General features: G+C 42.7%; 1 protein-coding gene across 1 annotated transcript in view; it reads left to right on the top strand.

Moving 5' to 3' along the window:
* The window catches only part of MCTP2 (multiple C2 and transmembrane domain containing 2), a 125965-nt gene that overhangs the window by 69500 nt on the left and 34936 nt on the right, over window positions 1-21529 (top strand). The window contains exons 14-16 of the mRNA XM_070953809.1: window positions 1256-1357; window positions 2942-3016; window positions 4972-5091. Coding sequence (XP_070809910.1) covers window positions 1256-1357; window positions 2942-3016; window positions 4972-5091 — 297 coding nt within the window. The remainder of the gene's footprint in view (window positions 1-1255; window positions 1358-2941; window positions 3017-4971; window positions 5092-21529) is intronic.

Genomic DNA, 21529 nt, shown 5'->3' with positions numbered 1-21529 from the left:
AAGGGTGGAAGGCTGAGTCAACCTAATACCGTGTTTCCCCGAAAATAAGACCTTGTCTTATATTTTTTTGAACCCTGAAATAAGCGCTTGGCCTTATTGCCATGCGCTCAAAAGCCTAATTGGGCTTATTTTCAGGGAATGTCTTATTTTGTGGGAAACAGGGTACTAATACTAACACTAACACTAACACTAACACTAACACTAACACTAACACTAGCTATGCTATGCTATGCTATGCTATGCTATGCTATGCTATGCTATGCTATGCTATGCTATGCTATATACTATGCTATGCTATGCTATGCTATGCTATGCTATGCTATGCTATGCTATGCTATGCTATGCTATGCTATGCTATGCTATGCTATAATATACTATAATATACTATACTGCACTGCTAGAAGGAATCTTGGAGGAATCTGCTGGAGAGGACACCCTATATATATAGTATATCATTCCAGGACAAGCGGCTGTCCAGTCTTTTCTTAAAAGCCTCCAGTGATGGAGCACCCCCAACTTCTGAAGGCAAGCTGTTCCACTGGTTAATAGTTCTCACTGTCAGAAAATTATTCCTTATTTTTAGGTTGCTTCTCTCCTTGATTATCATATTTTTCGGACTATAAGACGCTCCGGACTATAAGACACACCTAGCTTTTGGGGAGGAAAACAAGAAAAAAAAAATCTGCCTCTGCCTCCCAGCATCCATCTGGTATTCATCTGGCCTATTCGCCATGGCCCATTCGCTGTGGACTGTTTGCCGTGGCCCGTTTGCCATCATCCATTTGTCATGGCCTGTTTGCCACCACCTATTCGCCCGTTTGCCGTGCCACCATGGCCCATTTGGTGCGACCCATTCACCACCGCCCATTCACTGGCGCAGCCCATTCACCATCACCGCTGTGGCCAATTTGCCACGGTGGCCCATTCTAGAGCAGCTGATTGGTGCCACACTAACTCCCCTTCCCCCCCATCGCAATATTTGCTGTATAAGATGCAAAGAGTTTTCCACCCATTTTTCCACCAACTCCATCTTTTTTTGTGGCAGTCCCTCAAATATTGTAACACTGCTATCATGTCACGCCTATTCCTTCTTTTCATTAAATTTGACATACCCAATTCCTCTTCATATGTTTTAGCCTGCAGTCCTTCTTGCTCTTGTCTGCGCTTTTTTAGTTGTGCAAATGCATTGAAGGCGATATAAATAGCAGCTTTATTGAGCTCATTTTTGACACTTTTTTAAATTTGTTACTTACAGATTAAAAACGGACAGCAAAACTGCTACGTGTTAAAGAATAAAGATCTGGAACTTCAATCAAAAGGCATGGTCCACTTGGAAATAGAAGTCCTGTTTAATCCTGTAAGTCTGTGGTTTTTAGAGGAGAAGGTGTAAGATGATCTGATGGGTACCACCATGGAAGTGGTACCCATTTATCTACTCGCATTTGCATGCTTTTGAACTGCTAGGTTGGCAAGAAGCTGGGTGAGGATGGGAGCTCAACCCGTCGCATGGAGCTCGGGTCTCGAACCAGGGCTGTCAACTTTCCAGCTGACAAGCCCAGCATCTTAACAACAGATTATTATTTTTTATTATTATTATTATTAGATTTATATACCACCCTACTCCCGAGGGACTCAGGGCAGTGAACAGCCAAGAGATAAAACACACAGAATTACAAAATTTAAAAACAGTATATAAAAACCTAATTAAATAAATTTGGCCCAGAACAGATTAAAACAACCCTAAAATTTTAGACAATTTTAAAATTTACAATTAAAAAGGGAGGTTAGGCCAGGCCAGCCTGTTGGAATAAAAAGGTCTTGAGGGCACGGCGGAAGGTGCACCACCCTCAATAAACAAATGGGTTCCTGAAAAGTGGAAATTGATGTTTCTTTTTCCTGATTCTGGCTTCATTGTTGAGAGAGATCAGAATTGGGTTTCCCTAAACCAGTGATGGCTAACCTTTTTCTCGTCGTGTGCCGAAAGCGCATGTGCGCGAGAGCGTGCGCGCATGCCGGCACCCATAATGCAATCAAAGAGCCTTGATAGTACAGTGGTCTAAGCACCCTTTTATTAACACAGCTGCCTGCAATTACTGCTGGTTCGAATCTCTCCAAGGCTCAAGGTTGACTCAGCCTTCCATCCTTTCTAAGGTAGGTGAAATGAGGACCCAGTTTGTGGGGACAATAAGCTGACTTTGTATAAAATATACAAAAGAATGAAGGCTATTGCTTAACGCATTGTAAGCCGCCCTGAGTCTCCGGAGAAGGGCGGCATATAAATCAAATTAAAAAAAAAATGTGCACCCACCCTGCGCATAAGTGCACAACCCCCCCATGCTCCCCCTGCCCCCTGCGCATGTACACGCAACCCCCCTGCCCCCCATTTAGGCCTAGCAGGCCTCCCTGCAGCCTCCTGGGCCCAAAAACAGGCTGGGGGGGCGCTGCACCCCCTGAGCTCTGTCCCCTCTCTCGCGCATGCACGTGTAATCCCCACCCCCCGTGCATGTGCGGGTGTCTCCCGCATGTGCCCCACCCTCCCACACATCCAAAATTCAGCTGGCTGACGGGAGGCACGCGCGTATGTGCGGTGGAGCTGGGCTGGGCTATGACTTGCGTGCCTGCAGAGATGGCTCTGTGTACCAGCTGTGGCATGCTTGCCATAGGTTTCCCATCACGGACCTAAACCCTAGACCAGCTGCAACCCATTCCATAAACTATGGTTTATCCTGAATCACCTCTTCATGTGGGCATGTTTCTGAGTGACCTTTTCTTCAAGACTGAAGAATAGTCTCAGCAAGGGAGGTTTCAACTGTCGAGAACTATTTAGATAAAAGGAATATTAGCAGGAGATATCCAGGTATACGCTTGTCACTGTGGTGGCTGAATGCTTAAACGGAACTCTGAATTTTGACATTATGTGGCCGTTGCTACTTTATTTCAGATAAGAGCGAGCGTTAGAACCTTTTCTCCACGCGAGAGGAGATGCTTGGAAGACAACCGCAAGTTTTCCAAGAAGGTAGGTCAATGTTGAGGCTGCTCGATGAAACCCTGTTGACCCTAGAATTCCATAACTCTATTTATTCATTCTTTGGAAAGTGCCACATCTCCATGTGCTTCAAAATCAAAGACATAAAAGTTGTCAAGATCGTTGTTAGATGCTGAACATCTAAACGTCAACGTCAACAGGACAAAGGAGATGGTTTAGAACAGTGTTTCTCAACCTTGGAAGCTTGAAGATGGGTGGACTTCAGTGTTTCTCAACCTTGGAAGCTTGAAGATGGGTGGACTTCAACTCCCAGAATCCCCCAGCCAGCAGCGTTGGCTGGGGGATTCTGGGAGTTGAAGTCCACCCATCTTCAAGCTACCAAGGTTGAGAAACACTGGTTTAGAAACATTGATCTCTATTAGAAACCAGAGTGATCAAATCAAAGAATGTCCCAAAAGTTCCTTGTTTTTCTTTGAAGACGTTTCGCTTCTCATCCAAGAAGCTTCTTCAGTTCTGAACTGAAGAAGAACTGAAGAAGCTTCTTGGATGAGAAGCGAAACATTTTCGAAGACAAAAATAGCAAGGAAGTCCAGTTGCCTTTTGGAAAAGCGCCTTTGGGACCAACCGTGACCTGGATGATTGAGACTCTCTAAGTAGATATTAGAGGATGTTACATGAGCTATGATATCATCCAAATCACATCATTTGCATTATTGCCATGGCAACCTCTGGATTTACATGACGTCACTTGCCCATCCCGGTAGAAGCTTAATGCTGAATAGGAATGTTAGATTCAGGATTGAATATACTGATTCATTGGGTTCCTTGATCAGGAAAAACCCTTGTTTCAATTAAACACTTTTTTTTTTCATCATATTTTCTTCTAGCATTTTAAGAACGATGCCTTGTAGAACAAAGAGAATTGTCAACGGGTTCCAAGCCTGGTATAACACACCCATCTGACAATAAAAATAATTTAAACTTGTAAAAAGCCCTTTTGTTGTGGCCCCTCCAGCAGCCGAAACAAAGGAGGTTAGGTTTAGATTAGGTTTATTAAATTTGTATACCGCCCTTCTCCCGAAGGACTCAGGGCGGTGAACAGCCAAGATTAAAATACATACAATATAAAAATTAAGATGAATTAAAACAGAATTAAATCAAATTGGCTTCCCAAAATTTAAAACCCTTTGCCCATAAAATAACCCATTAAAATTTTAAGCCAGCCCGGCTTGCTGAAATAGGAAGGTCTTCAAAGCTCGACGGAAAGTACGGAGGTCTGGGATCAGTCGTATTCCTGTGGGTAGCTCGTTCCAGAGGGCGGGTGCCCCCACAGAGAAGGCTCTCCCTTTGGGGGTCGTCAGTCGACATTGCTTGGCCGATGGCACCCTGAGGAGACCCTCTCTGTGGGAGCGGATTGGCCGGTGGGAGGTTATCGGTGGCAGAAGGTGGTCTCATAAATACCCGGGCTCTAAGCCATGGAGTGCTTTAAAGATGAGAACCTTGGAGGTGGCTGATGAGCAAGAGGAGGAACAGCTGGGTCCAGTGCCTGATGCGTGGATGCCCAGAAGGCAAGAGGAGAGGAGAGCAGTGGAAATCTATGGGCCGGTCCTTGGGAAGGAAGAGCCACTGCTGCTAGCGAAGCCACACCCTAGCTCTGGGGATAAAAGGCAGGGGACAGAGATGAGTAGATGTGGCAGACAACTATTGATCTTCCGGTCGGACTTGTTAGCTTGCGTTGAGAGAGAAACTTTTTGCCGAGGCTGCCGGTGCGTCTGATAAAGGAATCTTTGAGTTAACTTCAGAGGTTTTGTCATGTTTGGGGAGCTGGGTCAGAGCTTTATATACATAGAACAGAACAAATATGAATACGTTAAGTCTGTTTGGAAGGTTGTTTTTTTTTTGCTGTCCAGCCTACCTATGCTAAAACCTCGCCTGCCATCCTGACCATCCTTTCCCTTATTTTCATTCCCTTGGCTGCCCACCAGATCTTATCAAGAAACGTGGATCGGGTGAAAAGAATCTCCATGGCAATCTGGAACACAATACAGTTCCTTGGAAGCTGCTTTCACTGGGAATCTCCCCTAAGAAGCTTGATAGCTTTTGTGGTGAGTGGGATTAATTCACACACCTAATTAAATGTTGTTGTTTTTTTAAAGAGGCCTTTGTAATTAGTTAACTACTGAACTGCTGCTTTTGAGGGGTGGGTGGGATAATATATGTCTTGAGAGAAGATGTACAGTATTATGATTCAAAGATCTGAAGAAGGATGGATCTGAAAACACTTCTGTCCTTTCGCCCGACCCTTTTATTTGGGAAGGAAGCTGAATTATCACCTGCCCCCCAAAATAAATCACACTATGACTTGGGGTAATGCCCAAATATGTTTGCATGTGTCAGGGATGGGCTTCAAAAATTTTACCGAGGGGTTCTCTGCCCGGTTGCTGGGTGGTCATGGTGAGTGTGGCCTACTTGGCCTCCTGCACCACAGCAGTGGGGGGGGTTTTGCCCTCCCCGGGCTTTGGAGGCTTTTCTTGAGCCTCCGGGAGGGCGAAAATGGCCTCCCCAGGCTCCGGAGGCTCTCTGGAAGCCGGAGACAGGCACGAACTTCCAGTAGGCCCGTTTTTTTCGCCCTCCGTGCGCGACCTACACCCAAAACAGGCCGTGTGGGGACTCTTGGGAGGGGCGGGGTAGGCGGGGCCAGCCAGGAGTGGGATTTGGGAGTTCTCCGAACTATACAGAATCTTAGCTAGAGGTTCTCCCAAACTCCTGCGAATCCCCAGCAGCCCACTCCTGGCATCTCTGTGCCCATACGTACCACTTTTTACTCCAAAAATAGTTCTTTTTGCTAAATTTACAGCTCCCTGAAAAAAAACAAAAAACCTAGAAATGAAAATTATTTTAGAAATTTTTTTCCTGGCATGGGGAGGAAGAGAGTTTAGATTTATTGCATTGAAAACACAGCAAATTGTATAAGTTCAAGGTTGTTTTTTTAAAAAAATAATTAAAGAATGGTGTATTTAATATTATTTTCTTTTTTTAAAAAAAAAACATTTTAGAGTTTATAAGACAAAGGGTTAGGAGAGAGACAAATAACTGGAGAAGTTTCAGTTCTTTCAAGCAGGTTTTTTTTCCTGAGTTTTCAAAGCTTAAAGTAGGTAGGGGAAAAAAAATATTTAGAAGATTGGAAAGGAATAGGAAGCGATTTGCAGGAAAAGATGATTAAAAAGTGTACAAATCCATGCTGCGTTTATAGCAGGTTGGCAAGCATTTTCTAATTAAATGATCTCGCGGAGCTTGTCGGAGCAAGCAATAACTGGCTGATGAAATAAAGCAATTGTATCAAAATCTCTCTTTTTGAAATGAATGGCCCATCTCTTTAAAACGGAGCTCTAAATAAGCCTTGGGCCAAGAGTCGGCTGGACAGTGAAACACTATTGAGTTCTCAAACCCTTATTTTACTTAGCTGTAAAGGTAAAGGTTCCCCTCACACATATGTGCTAGTCGTTCCCGACTCTAGGGGGCGGTGCTCATCTCCGTTTCAAAGCCGAAGAGCCAGCGCTGCCCAAAGACGTCTCCGTGGTCATGTGGCCGGCATGACTCAACGCCAAAGGCGCATGGAACGCTGTTCCCTTCCCACCAAAGGTGGTCCCTATTTTTCTACTTGCATTTTTTACCTGCTTTCGAACTGCTAGGTTGGCAGAAGCTGGGACAAGGAACGGGAGCTCACCCTGTTACGCGGCACTAGGGATTTGAACCGCTGAACTGCCAACCTTTTGATCGACAAGCTCAGCATCTTAGCCACTGAGCCGCTGTGTCCCTAATAGTACAATACAATTTAAAGGTTGGTTTTAAACATTGAATGGCTGTTGTGAGGAATTGTGCTTCACTGCACATGCTGCTTATGATTTCCCCCCCCAGACTAATTATACCTTCTATCAAGAGTTCGCAGTGAATTAATGGCAATTATGTCATTGAATGAAATTACAGTTTTTCTTAATACAATTATAGTAATCTGAGGGAAATGTAAAAAAAAAAAATACACCTTCAACTATCCCTCTTCTATAACTTCCTGGAAAAGCCCACCAGAATGTTTTCCAAGGAATATTGTAAGCAGGAATTAAAGCTCAACCTCCCCCACTCCCTGTCTGCCATCAATCCAGCAGCCACCTCCAGCGTGGAACTCTCAGCATGGAATATCTCAGGGGCTGCCACAAAGAAGAGGGAGTCAAGCTATTTTCCAAAGCACCTGAGGGCAGGACAAGAAGCGATGAGTGGGAACTAATCAAGGAGAGAAGCAACCTGGAATTAAGGAGAAATTTCCTAACAGGGAGGACAATTAATCAGTGGAACAACTTGCCTCCAGAAGTCGTAAATGCTCCAACACTGGAAGTTTTTAAGAGGAGATTGGATAACCATTTGTCTGAAGTGGTATAAGATTTCCTGCCTGAGCAGGGGGTTGGACTAGAAGACCTCCAAGGTCCCTTCCAACTCTGTTATTCTATTCTATTACATGCTGAGTCTTTCATCTCTCCTCAGTTTCTGTTCTGTTCTCTATATGAATGAGCTATATAAGCGTTAGGAAAGAAGGCTGAGAAAATAAAACCCAAAATATAGCCACAAAGAAGATCGAGTCAACTTGTTCTCCAAAGCACCTGAAGGCAGGACAAGAAGCAACAGGTGGAAACTAATCAAGGAGAGAAGCAACTTAGAACTAAGGAGAAATTTCCTGACAGAACAATGTTCTATTCTATTCTATTCTATTCTATTCTATTCTATTCTATTCTATTCTATTCTATTCTATTCTATTCTTTTTTTTAATTTGATTTATATGCCGCCCTTCTCCGGAGACTCAGGGCAGCTTACAATGCGCTAAGCAATAGCCTTCATACTTTTGTATATTTATACAAAGTCAGCTTATTGCCCCCACAACTGGGTCCTCAATTTACCTATCTTAGAAAGGATGGAAGGCTGAGTCAACCTTGAGCCTGGCGAGATTCGAACCTGCAGTAATTGCAGGCATCTGGTCTTAATAACCAGCTTAATAACAGGGTGCCTTAGACCACTGTACTACCAAGGCTATTCTATTCTATTCTATTCTATTCTATTCTATTCTATTCTACTCTACTCTACTCTACTCTACTCTACTCCACTCCACTCCACTCCACTCCACTCCACTCCACTCCACTCCATTCCCATTCCCATTCCCATTCCCATTCCCATTCCCATTCCCACTCCTTCCAAAATTCTCCCATTCTCCAGTTGGCGGAGCCTGGTCTTCAGGTTCTGAGGAAAAAGAAGGGTTGTGTGCTTTCCACCCATTTTTCCCTGCCCATCGCTTTCACACACACCCACACCCCTACACTTGGTTTCATCTCTCACTTTGCATTCTAGGAACTGTTATTGGGCAGAAGGCCAGAAGACATGAATTCATTACTTTCCATGAGTTTTTGCAATAATCCCATGAACCGTAAAAAAAAAAAAAAAATCAGGGCAGGTCCCTCACTTCTCCACCTCTTGGCCTGAGAGATACTTATCTCCTTCGGTAGTATGAAGCTAAATGGGGTGGGGGGTGGGGAAGAGATTTAGACTGTTTGCTTCCTCACAAGCTTTGCTAAGAGGGCCTAGTTATCTCTTGGATGGCAGACAACCAGGGCTAGACTGGAAAGTTGAGTTGAGAGGAAGACTTCCTGGAGGAAGGCAGGGCCAAATTAGTTCTCTTGTTGACAAGAACTCTACCCCAAAATCAACCCCCTGCTCAAGCAAGAGACCCTACACCACTTGAGACAAACGGTTATCCAACATCTTCTTAAAAACTTTCAGTGTTGGAAAATTCACAACTTCTGGAGTCAAGTTGTTCCACTGATTCATTGTCCTCATTGTCAGGAAGTTTCTCCTTAGTTCTAGGTTGCTTCTCTCCTTGATTAGTTTCCATCCGTTGCTTCTTGTCCTGCCTTCTGGTGCTTTGGAGAATAGCTTGACTCCCTCTTCTTTGTGGCAGCCCCTGAGATATTGGAACACAGCTATCATGTCTCCCCTAGTCCTTCTTTTCATCGAACTAGACATACCCAGTTCCTGCAACCGTTCTTCATATTTATTGGTTTATATGTTTTAGCCTCCAGTCCCTTAGTGCTAGTTCAAGTGTCTTCATATTTTGTACAATGGATTAAGATGTATAGAATAACAAAGTTGAAAAGGACCTTGGAGGTCTTCTAGTCCAACCCCCTGCTTAGGCAGGAAACCCTACACCACTTCAGACAAACGGTTATCCAACATCTTCTTAAAAGCTTCCAGTGTTGGAGCATTCACAACTTCTGGAGTCAAGTTGTTCCACTGATTCATTGTCCTCATTGTCAGGAAGTTTCTCCTTAGTTCTAGGTTGCTTCTCTCCTTGATTAGTTTCCATCCGTTGCTTCTTGTCCTGCCTTCTGGTGCTTTGGAGAATAGCTTGACTCCCTCTTCTTTGTGGCAGCCTCTTGTCCTGTTATCTCTTTCATAAATTATGCAACCGCTGTTGTTATGGAAATAATAATCGCACCGCAACCTTGAATCCAGCAGATGGGAAAACAATGCTCTGTCTTGCCCTATCAGAGAATTACACTCTCTCTGGGTGATGTTTCCAGCTAACTTGTCCACTTGTGTTTGTATCTTATTTCTGAGCGTTTTCATTTTACGTTCCAGCTGTTGTTTTTTACAACCCTTTCTGGCTCCCCTCTCCTGACTTGGACTGTGCATCTTTCCCCTTATCTGCCTGGGCTTGGCAAGCCACAGCTCCTGTTTTAATCCCATACCAAGTGGCCACGCTGTCAAGAGTAACCTCTAATTAGACCCACCTCGGGTGACAGTGACAAGAGAACTGGTCTAATAATTTGAGCTGCTTGATCTGATCCTTTCTGGAGAGAGAAATTCCCCACTGTGGTCCATTCATCAGTCTGTGGCACAGTTTTTGCCTGCTAGCCTCTTAATCATTGGATTCCGTCTGAATTCCAAACAGGTTGGACTGCGATCACTGGCTCCCTTGCTTTTTCAGTGCTGCTTCTCGTTTTTCAATACTTGCAGACAGCTGCCAGCTGATGTTAATGGGAGGAGAGCTTATGTTGTACCACGATTTATGGAGAATCGCAATTCTCTGTGCTCTCTGGACTCACATTGGCAAGCCCATTTTTTTAAACTGGATTCCTGTCCATCCGTCTGTCCGTCCATCCATCCATCCATCCATCATCTATTTATTATCTATATCTATCTGTCTGTCTGTCTATCATCTATCATGTCATCGATCTATCATCTACAGCTATCATCCATCCATCCATCATCTATCTAGCGATCTATTGATCTATCATGTCATCTATCATTTACAGCCATCATCTATCCATCTGTCCATCCATTATCTATCTATCTATCTATCTATCTATCTATCTATCTATCTATCTATCTATCTATCTATCTATCAGCTATCATTTACAGTTATCTATCTATCTATCTATCTATCTATCTATCTATCTATCTATCTATCTATCTATCTAATCTATCTATCATCATCTATCATTTACAGTTATCATCCATCCATTATCTATCTATCTATCTATCTATCTATCTATCTATCTATCTATCTACCTACCTACCTACCTACCTATCATCTATCATGTCATCTATCTATCATCTACTGCTACTATCCATCCATGCATCCATATCTATCTATCTATCTATCTATCTATCTATCTATCTATCTATCTATTTGTCATCTATCATGTCATCTATCATCTATACCTATCAACCCTCCATCCCTCCATCCAGCCATCATCTATTTATTATCTCTCTCTCTCTCTCATCAATCATGTTATATATCTATCATCTACAGCTATCATCCATCCATCCATCCATCCATCCATCCATCCATCCATCCATCCATCATCTATTTATTATATCTATCTATCTATCTGTCTGTCTGTCTGTCTGTCTGTCTATCTATCTATCTATCTATCTATCTATCTATCTATCTATCTATCTATGTATCCATCCATCCATCCTCTCTCTCTCTCTCATCTTTCATGTCATCTATCATCTACAGCTATCATCCATCCATCCATCCATCCATCATTCTATCTATCAATCTATCATGTCATCTGTCTATCATTTACAGCCATTATCCGTCCATCCTCTATCTATCTATCTATCTATCTATCTATCTATCTATCTATCTATCATCTATCATGTCATCTATCTATCATATATACCTATCATCCCTCCATCCGTCCATCCACACACACTCTACATACTTCTTTATTATTATTATTTTAAAAATAGAAAGTTAAAAGATAAAAATATTATTTTTAAAAAAAAACAGAAAAAATTCAGGTAAGAAAAAAAGATAAAATGCAAGAAAGAAAGAGGAAAGAAAAGTAGAAAAAGAATGACTTCTGACTTTCTTTGGTAGCACAATATCTGCACTATCATTGTGGTCTTCTGGAATGGGGCATTTGTTATCCTCAGAGTTTGGTGGCTTTCTGGAAGACATTTCATTACCAAACTAGGTAACATCATCAGTGCTCTTCCAGGATGTTTTCGACTTTCCAGTCTAGCCAAACTGAACTTACAATATTGCGATAGAATATTGTATGTTTTTGGCCCAGTTCATCAGCAAGCTTAAGAGTAGATGTTTTTTTCTATACAGATGGTCCTTTGACTTATGACTGGCCATTTAATGATAATTCGAAGTTAGGACAGACTTTCCCAGAACTACTTACGACCTATTTTCAGAGTTACAACAGCAACATGCCACCCTTTGGTCATGTGATTGCATTTTGGGTACTGGGCAGCCAGACTATCTTAATAGCTACTCACAGTGTTCCTCAGTCATGTGACTACGATTTGTGACAAATTCAAGTGTTTTCCAAAAAACCCCAAAACACAACCCACCCCCATCAGGGTGGGGGTGGGGGAAATGGTTTACTTAACGACTGTCACATTAGCTTAACAACTGTAGCATCCGCTTAATGACCATTGTAAAAAAAAAAACAGTTGTGACTTCAAATCAGCTCATGCTGTGCCTCCGCTTATGACTACAAGGGCTCATTCCAGACTCAATTACCATCATTAATTGAGAACGACTTGTATTCGGAAAAGAGCAATGGACCAGGTGTCTGGTCTATACGGACAAAAACAAACTTTACAGAATGGAGAGAATAAGTCTTTGTAACTCAGTCGCTGGTGTGTTGTCCTTATACCCGTGATGGCGAATCTATGGCACCCGTGCCACAGGTGGCATGCAGAGCCATATTGGTGGGCACACAAGAGTTGCCCTAGTTCAGCTACAGCGTGTATGCGCACACTGGCCAGTTGATTTTCAGGCCTTCCAGGCCCACCAGAAGTCGGGAAACAGGCTGTTTCCGGCCTCCGGAGGGCCTCCGGGGGTGGGTGGGAAAGACCCGTTTTTCGCTTTCCCCAGGCTCCAGAGGCTTTCTAGGGGGCGCGGCGCATTGCATTATGGGTGTGGGCACACACATGTGCGACCCCTCCATGCTCCTCCCACTTTTGGCACGGGATGGCAAAAAGGTTAGCCATCACTGCACTATACCCATGATGGCGAACCTATGGCACCCTCTCTGTGGGCACGCGAGCCGTCGCTCCAGTTTAGTTTCGCCATGCATGTGCACGCGCCTCCTGCCAGCCAGCTGGTCATCAGGTCTCTGCTGCGCAGGCGAGGGGGGCACGCATGCATGCGGGGGGGCAAGTGGCATGCGCACATGCACAGGGGTGGGGCACATGCACGGGGGCCGTGCGTGCATTGCATTTTGGGGGTTCAGGCGCTCGTGCGCATTCTCGTGCGTGCACATGCACTTTGGGCACTCGGTCTGGAAAAGGTTAGCCATCACTGCCTTATACCATCATCCTGAGCTTCAGCTAGTTCCCTAAAATGATGAGGGTTATTTTCCCTGTGAATTTGCTTTTGCTTTGGGTGACCTTGTATGCCTTTCATTTTCATGCCCCCTCAGTTTGTGGATAACTGTGATGTAAAGTACATTGAAACGCTAGAAGAACACTTCATTTGTCTTAACATACAAACTACAAACAGGCAGCTGTTGGTAGGCGGGTGGGGAGATACAAGCGGATTCGGTTCTGAATCCGATGGGACCTTAGAAACCTCCCACCTGGAATTCCCTGTGTGAGGCCTTGAGAAAGAAGACAGTTAAGTCAACAGCAGCAGATTAGATTAGTTTTATTTCCCCCCAAAAGAGAAAGTTCCTGTAGGTGGCAATGTACAATCAAGAATGGTAAAAACTTCGGGTTTCCCCACCCTTCCATTTCCTTCCTTTCGTCTGGCTTACACCATCCCTTGCTCATCTCATTTATTCCAAATTGTTGTTAGTATTATTATTATTAGTAGTATTATTTTAGCCCAACCCATTTCTCTGAGTTGTTATGGAGGGGGGGAGAAAATAAGAGGCAAGAGCATTATTATGCATGCCACTGTAACTGTACAAAATAAGGTAAAGGTAAAAGTTCCCCTCGCACATACGTGCTAGTCGTTCCTGACTCTAGGGGGCGGTGCTCATCTCCGTGTCAAAGCTGAAGAGCCACTGCTGTCCGAAGACGTCTCCGTGGTCATGTGGTCGGCATGACTCAACGCTGAAAGTGCACGGAATGCTGTTACCTTCCCACCAAAGGTGGTCCCTATTTTTCTACTTGCATTTTTTACCTGCTTTCAAACTGCTAGGTTGGCAGAAGCTGGGACAAGTCACGGGAGCTCACCCCGTTACGCAGCATGAGGGATTCGAACCATTGAACTGCCGACCTTTTGATCGACTAGCTCAGCATCTTAGCCACTGAGCCACCGTGTCCCTTCTGTACAAAAAAGAGGCTGGATATTTTCATTGCTGCCATTATTGCTATTATTAAAAATATGCGGGAACTTTGGAGTCAAAGGGGAAGGCAGGAAGGAGTGGAATCCCCTCACGCGGACATATACTCTTATCAAGACAACAGAGAGTGCTAATTCTCCATTCTTTTTCCTGTAATTTTCTCCAGCCGTGTCTCTTCTGAGGAAAATAGAGTCTAATGCATTAGAAAACTTAAACATCAAAATGCTACCCTTCTGGCTACAATTCATAGAAAATAACCATGAAATGATCTTGGAGTGGAATATCCACAGAGCTTTGAGTGCCGCACCAAGGACAACGAAATGTAATTTCGCCTCCCCATCCTTCAATTTTCTAAAAGTGATCCAGATTCTAGCAGGTTGAGAGGTCAGCTACTTTGTGGATACATAAGGAATGATTCCTGTTGGTTGAATGTTGCGGATGGGAATAGAAGATTCAGAAGATTGGAAGAGCGTACGTTCCTTAGGAGTTAATTTCTTGTGTCTTTGTGATATGTTGTAGCCAAGGAATTGGGAAGTATTTAATGAGCTTGCTAAAAGTTAGAAAAACTTCTCAATTCCTCAATGTCTATGGAGATTCTCAGTTATCCAGGTCATGGTGCTTCCCCCCCCAAAGAGGCAACTTTTGTTGTTAGTTGCATAGACGTGTCCGACCCATCGTGACCCCATGGACAACGTTCCTCCAGGCCTTCCTGTCCTCTACCATCCCCCGGAGTCCATTTAAGCTCACGCTGACTGCTTCAGTAACTCCATCCAGCCACCTCATTCTCTGCCATCCCCTTCTTCTTTTGCTCTCAATAGTTCCCAGCATTAGGCTCTTCTCCAGTGAGTCCTTCCTTTTCATTAGGTGGCCAAAGTATTTGAGTTTCATCTTCAGGATCTGGCCTTCTAAAGAGCAGAAGGCTCATTTGACTTCACATTCTAGGATGTGAAAGTCATTAAAAATCAAAAAGGCTTTAAGGGTTGTTAACCTAATCTTGCATAGCTTCTTCTCTGGTAATATTGTACTACTAACTAGAGCATACAAAACATTTGCTAGACCAATTCTCCAATACAGCTCATCTGTCTGGAACCCGCACTGCATATCAGACATAAATACAATTGAGAGAGTTCAGAGATATTTTACGAGAAGAGTCCTCCATTCCTCTACCCGCAATAAAATACCTTATGCCACCAGGCTTCAAATTTTGGGCTTAGACAACTTAGAACTACGCCGAATTTGGTCTGACCTAAGTGTAGTACATAAAATTATCTGCCACAATGTCCTACTAGTCAATGACTACTTCAGCTTCAACCACAACAATACACGAACAAATAATAGATACAAATTCAACATAAACCGCTCCAAACTTGATTGCAGAAAATACGAATTCAGCAACAGAGCGGTCAATGCTTGGAATGCACTACCTGACTCTGTGGTTTCTTCTCCAAACCCCCAAAACTTTAACCTTAGACTGTCTACTGTTGACCTCACCCCATTCCTAAGAGGTCTGTAAGGGGCGTGCATAAGCGCACCAGCGTGCCTACCGTCCCTGTCCTAATATTCCCTTTTACTCTTACTCTTTTCATGTGTTCAAATTATGTGTATACTTTTACCTGTTATCTTATATATGCTTGACAAATAAATAAATAAATAAAAATAAAATAAATAAATGTCTGGCTCGAGGTCAGTGACCACCCCATCTTGGTTATCAGGGATGTTAAGTTCGTTCCTGTATTGTTGTTCTGTGTAATTTGCCACCTCTTCTTAATCTCTTCTGCCTCTGTTAGGTCCCTGCCATTTTGGTCCTTTATCATGCCCATCTTTGCATGAAACGTTCCCTTCATATCTCCAATTTTCTTGAAGAAGCTTCTTGGATGAGAAGCGAAACGTCTTCAAAGAAAAACAAGAAAGTCCAGTTGCCTCGTGGGCGCGGGTGGGAAGCACTTTTGGGACTCTTAATTCCTCAATTCCCCCATCTGGCTGGCAATTACATTACTCTCTTTCTTTCTACTTTAAAAATTGTAGATGCACCATCTTCACCCAACTTCATCAATTACCCAGCCTGCTGAAAATTGACCCGGGGGGCAGGGGGGCAGGAGAGAAGGTTCTCAGCCTGGAATATTGGAAGGATTACAGTAGCATTAAAAAAGAAAGCAGGCCAGGCAGCATTAAATAAAATAAACATCTGAATACAGAAATGACAATCATAGCATCATAGGGCTGGAAGGGATTTGGTGGTCTTTTAATTTAACCCCTTGCCCGGGGCAGGAATCTGCATAGCATCTTTATTTATTTTTATTTTATTTTATTTATTTCATCAAGCATGAATACAAGTATAAACATAATTATAAATACATGAAAAGAGTAAGTAAAAAGGAATATTAGGACAGGGACGGTAGGCACGCTGGTGCACTTAAGGACACCCCTTACAGACCTCTTAGGAATGAGGTGAGGTCCACAGTAGACAGTCTAAGGTTAAAGTTTTGGGGGTTTGGGGAAGAAACTACAGAGTCAGGTAGTGCATTCCAGGCATTGACCACTCTGTTGCTGAAGTCGTATTTTCTGCAGTCTAGTTTGGATCGGTTTACCATGAGTTTGTATCTATTGTGTGCTCTTGTATTGTTTTTTTTTTTTTTTTTAAATTTGATTTATATGCCGCCCTTCTCCGGAGACTCAGGGTGGCTTACAATGTGCTCAGCAATAGCCTTCATCCTTTTGTATATTTATACAAAGTCAGCTTATTGCCCCCACAACTGGGTCCTCAATTTACCTACCTTAGAAAGGATGGAAGGCTGAGTCAACCTTGAGCCTTGGCAAGATTAGAACCTGCAGTAATTGCAGGCAGCTGGTCTTAATAACCAGCTTAATAACAGGGTGCCTTAGACCTACTACCAAGGCTCTTTTGACTGAAGCTGAAGTATTCATTGGCTGGTAGGACATTGTAGTAGATGATTTTATATACTATGTTTAGGTCAGACCAAAGACGGCGAAGTTCTAAGCTGTCTAAGCCCAAAATTGGAGAAACATTTGTCCAATCTCTTCTTGAAAATCTCTAATGGGGATTTAAATCTAATGGGCATCTCTAATGCTCCTTCTCTTCACTAGACTAGCCATGCCAAGTATTTGCAATCGTTCATTCAATTGTCATTGTTAATTAGTATAAATCTACTGTACTAATGAAACCATTCAAGAATGCAAAGTTTAATAGAGAATGGTACCAAGTTATTGTACTTGGAGAAAGAATTGCATAACCAGAGCACACCTACAAGGTAAAATTCAGGATTTCTACTAGTAGTGGAACCTATTTATTGCCTTTCAGATGAGTTGAACTTCACCTCTCACAATTTGCAGCCAGAGAGTATCCAATGGCTGGATTCAGGCTCCCTCTAGTAAAGAAAAGACTTTGGTTTCGCAGTCGATGCTGCTATTTTAATGAGTTCCTTAGCCTTCTTACTGTGTACCCCTATTCTTTGCACAATGTGTAATTTGTGGAATCTTGCTGCTAACAGATACAGGGATGGTTAGTAGCTTCCTACTGATCAGGTGTAGGTCCAGGGGCTGGAAGTGAGTCTTTATAGTAGTACTGAGTCTGAATTTAATAATGGAAGATATTTCCCAGAACTGATTTCTAGTGACTGCCTGGATAAGTCCTGACAGTTTTCTTGGCAAGATTTTGGAAGGGGTGTGTCTCCTTCCTAGGGTTAAGAGAAAGTTCAAAGTCACCTAATTGCTAAGGCAGGAATAGAACTCATGACCTCCCAGTTCCTAGTTTAATGCTTTTGCCACTGTTTACTTGAGATCCATAAATTAATGCACATCCTGTGTTCTCAAAAAGAAATAGTATAGTATAGTATAGTATAGTATAGTATAGTATAGTATAGTATAGTATAGTATAGTATAGAATAGAATAGAATAGAATAGAATAGAATAGAATAGAATAGAATAGAATAGAATAGAATAGAATAGAATAGAATAGAATAGAATTTTTTATTGGCCAAGTGTGATTGGACACACAAGGAATGCTTTTGCTGTTTACTTGAGATCCAGAAATAAATGCACATCCTGTGTTCTCAAAAAGTAATGTAGAGTAGAGTAGAGTAGAGTAGAGTAGAGTAGAGTAGAGTAGAGTAGAGTAGAATAGAATAGAATAGAATAGAATAGAATAGAATAGAATAGAATAGAATAGAATAGAATTCGTTACTGGCCAAGTGTGATGGGACACGCAAGGAATTGGTCTTCGGTGCATAAGCTCACAGTGTACATACAAACAACAAAGTGATCAATCATGAATTATAAGGTACAGTCACAAATCATAAGATACCAATAGGAGATGGTAATAGGAAAGATGAGAAGGAGAATAGTAGCCCTGCTACCTAGGTAAATATCCTGAGGCATAAGACAGGGCTGTGGAAATTAGGTGTTTAGCAGAGTGTTAGCATGGGGGTAAAGCTGTCTCTGTGTCTAGTTGTTTTGGCCTGCAATGCTCTATAGTAGCAACACCCCAAGAGAAGTTGAAACACTTGATGTCCAGGATGTGAGAGGTCTGCAGATATTTTCTCAGCCCTCTTTCTGGCTGGTGCACAAGGCAGGTCCTCAATGAACGGCAGGCTGATTGCAATGTTTTTTTTCTGCAGTCCTAACTCTCCGTTGAAGTCTCTATCCGTCCTGTTTGGTTGCTGTGCCAAACCACAGACAGTTACAGAAGTGCAAATGACAGACTGTATAATTCCTCTGTAGAACTAATTCAGCAGCTCCTGGGGCAATCTGAGCTTTCTGAGTTGACGTCGGAAGAACCTTCTTCGTTGTGCCTTTTTAATGATGGTTCTAATGTTAGGTGTCCATTTCAAGTCCTGCATCAATGCTGCTTGGGATTGCATTGTGCTTTTATCGAGCAATTCAGCAGGGGTTTTAGCAGCTTTTCTTGCTCAGTAGCAGAATGAATTCTTTATATCAGGGATGTCAAACTCAAGGCATGCGGGCCGGATCTGGCTGGTGGGGTGCTTAGATCTGGCACGCAGGTCCCGCCTGGAAATAGCAAAGGACTGGCCCTTGGTGCCATTGCCAGCGAAAATGGAGCTCGGGGAAGCCGAGCTCCGTTTTCTCCGGCAGAGGGCTAGCAAAACAAATTAAAAACAAAACAAAAGGAGAAATGTTTCCCCTTTGAGATGCAAGAAGGGACAGGAAAAGGGAAAGAGGAAAGACAAAGAAAAAGAAGAAATGATGGGAAGAGAGCAAGGAAAGAAAAATAAGCAAAGAGGGAAAGGAAGAAGAAAGGAGAATGAAGGGGGAAGGAAAAAGAAGAGAAGAGAGAAGAGAAGAGAAGGAAGGAAGGAAAGAAGGAAGGAAGGAAGGAAGGAAGGAAGGAAGGAAGGAAGGAAGGAAGGATATTATAATGAGAATGAAGAAGGATCTCCGGAGAGTCCTGCCTTAGCATTTAGCCACCACAGGTGCCCCTGACATGAGTGACATCAAGCTGGCCATGCCTACCATGGCCATGGCCATGGCCATGGCCATTCTTGGCCACGCCCCAACCTCCTGGCCCTCTGAGGTCAAACATTACCCTGATGTGGCCATAATGAAATTGAGTTTGATACCCCTGCTTTATATGCACAAAATAAAAACAATTACTACCAACCTGCCTTCCACTGAGGACCTGTATACTGAACGAGTCAAAAAGAGGGCTGTGAAAATATCTACAGACCCCTCACATCCTGGACATAAACAGTTTCGACTCCTACCCTCAAAACGATGCTATAGAACACTGCACACCAGAACAACTAGGCACAAAGACAGGTTTGTTTTTTTTTTCTTTTTTTTAAATTTGATTTATATGCCGCCCTTCTCCGGAGACTCAGGGTGGCTTACAATGCGTTAAGCAATAGCCTTCATACTTTTGTATATTTATACAAAGTCAGCTTATTGCCCTCACAAACTGGGTCCTCATTTAACCTACCTTAGAAAGGATGGAAGGCTGAGTCAACCTTGAGCCTGGTAAGATTCGAACCTGCAGAAATTGCAGGCAGCTGTGTTAATTACAGGGTGCATTAAACCACTGTACTACCAAGGTTCTTTTCCCAAACGCCATCACCCTGCTAAAAAAATAATTCCCTCAACACTGTCAAACTATTCACTAAGTTTGCATTAGTATTAGTCTTCTCATCGTTCCTATCACCCATCTCCTTCCACTTATGACTACATGGCTGTAACTTTGTTGCTGGTATCCTTAAGATTTATATTGACTATTTCCCTATAACTATCATTAAGTGTTGTACCTTATGATTCTTGACGAACGTATCTTTTCTTTTATGTACTCTGAGAGCGTACGCACCAAGACAAATTCCTTGTGTGTCCAATTACACTTGGCCAATAAAGGATTCTATTCTATTCTAAAAAAATTCCAGGTCCGATATTTGCTCCACCCTGTTCTCAAGAAAAGAGAAACGATGGGATGAGATGAGATAGCTAGGCAAATATTTTTCCAAGGGTGATTTTGTTTTCTTTTGGTTTTCTTTCGGCTTGGCATCCCTCAAAAGGGGTAGACCCATATCAGTAATTTAGTTATTCAGTATCCTTAAGACTTGGGGCTGTATATAAATATGGTAAAGAGCAATGGCAATTACATAGCCAGGCTCACACATATATGCAGACCTGGTTGGATTAGAAGACCTCCAAGGCCCCTTTCAATTCTGTCATTCTCTACCCTGCTTGCACTTATCTTTCCAAAATAAGAAACTTTTTATTTAATAACTTAAGGCGCTTTTTTAGGCTGAAAAGGCATTCTAAAATGAGTGCTACTTGGTGGTGCTAATTGCCATCGTATCCAAAAAGATCATAATTCTGCCAAAGTGTTTCATTATCATGTTAGCCACTTGTGTAATTCAAAAAGGGAAAGGAGATGCTTACGAAAAATATGTTACAAGCCACCTGATTTGGGAGGGAAGGGTGGGGGCAGTAAGACTTAATTTTTACCAATTTGTCAAGCAATATTTTGGTACCTTTGAGTCCAGCTAGTTCTCTTTTGGCTTTGCTTTTTGGGGGTCACTGGATTACAGCTCCCATCATCCCCAACTAGAGTGTTCAGAATTCTCCGTTTTAGTTTGCACGCTGGTTCCAAAATGTGAAATCAGAAGAATATGTAGGGGGTTTGGGGTTTTTTTTTTTTTTTGCTTAACTGAACATGTTAAACAACATTGCAAAGAATTGTGCATATATTTTGGGAGGAAAGTGTGCAAATATTAAACCCTCAATTTGATGAACCGAGTTTGACAGTTTCTAAGAAAAGGGGAAGTTGAGCACCTGAAATTAGCACATTCGGAAAAAAGGAGAAATTTCAGAGAAACTGAAATGGAGAGGATTGATCTCCCCTAAGGGGGCAAACTAACATGACCTCAGAAGTTTCTCCTTTCTCCAACTGTGTTCCCTTTCCTTTCCTTGTTAAGCAGGTGTGAAGTAATAATATTCTAATTTATTTTATTTATTTTTTTCATTTCAAGGGGGTTATTGATAGGCATTTTCAAAGCTTGGCTGTCTAGATCCTGTTATTCTAGCGAAAAGGCCAGGAAATGAGAATGTAAAAGATTGGAGCATAGAAAAAGTCATCAGTTTAATCAGTGGGCTTATCTTTGAACGGTGTTTTGGCTTAAAGGCCACTGGAACAGTGAGACCAACTCACAAGGTCCCACAAAGA

This window comes from Pituophis catenifer, unplaced genomic scaffold, assembly GCF_029215685.1.
Source record: "Pituophis catenifer annectens isolate HBS135680 unplaced genomic scaffold, rPitCat1.0.hap2 SCAF_14, whole genome shotgun sequence".
Classification (NCBI taxonomy): domain Eukaryota; kingdom Metazoa; phylum Chordata; class Lepidosauria; order Squamata; family Colubridae; genus Pituophis; species Pituophis catenifer.
Note: the sequence above shows the minus strand (reverse complement) of the source record. Positions and strands in the feature narration are given on the sequence as shown.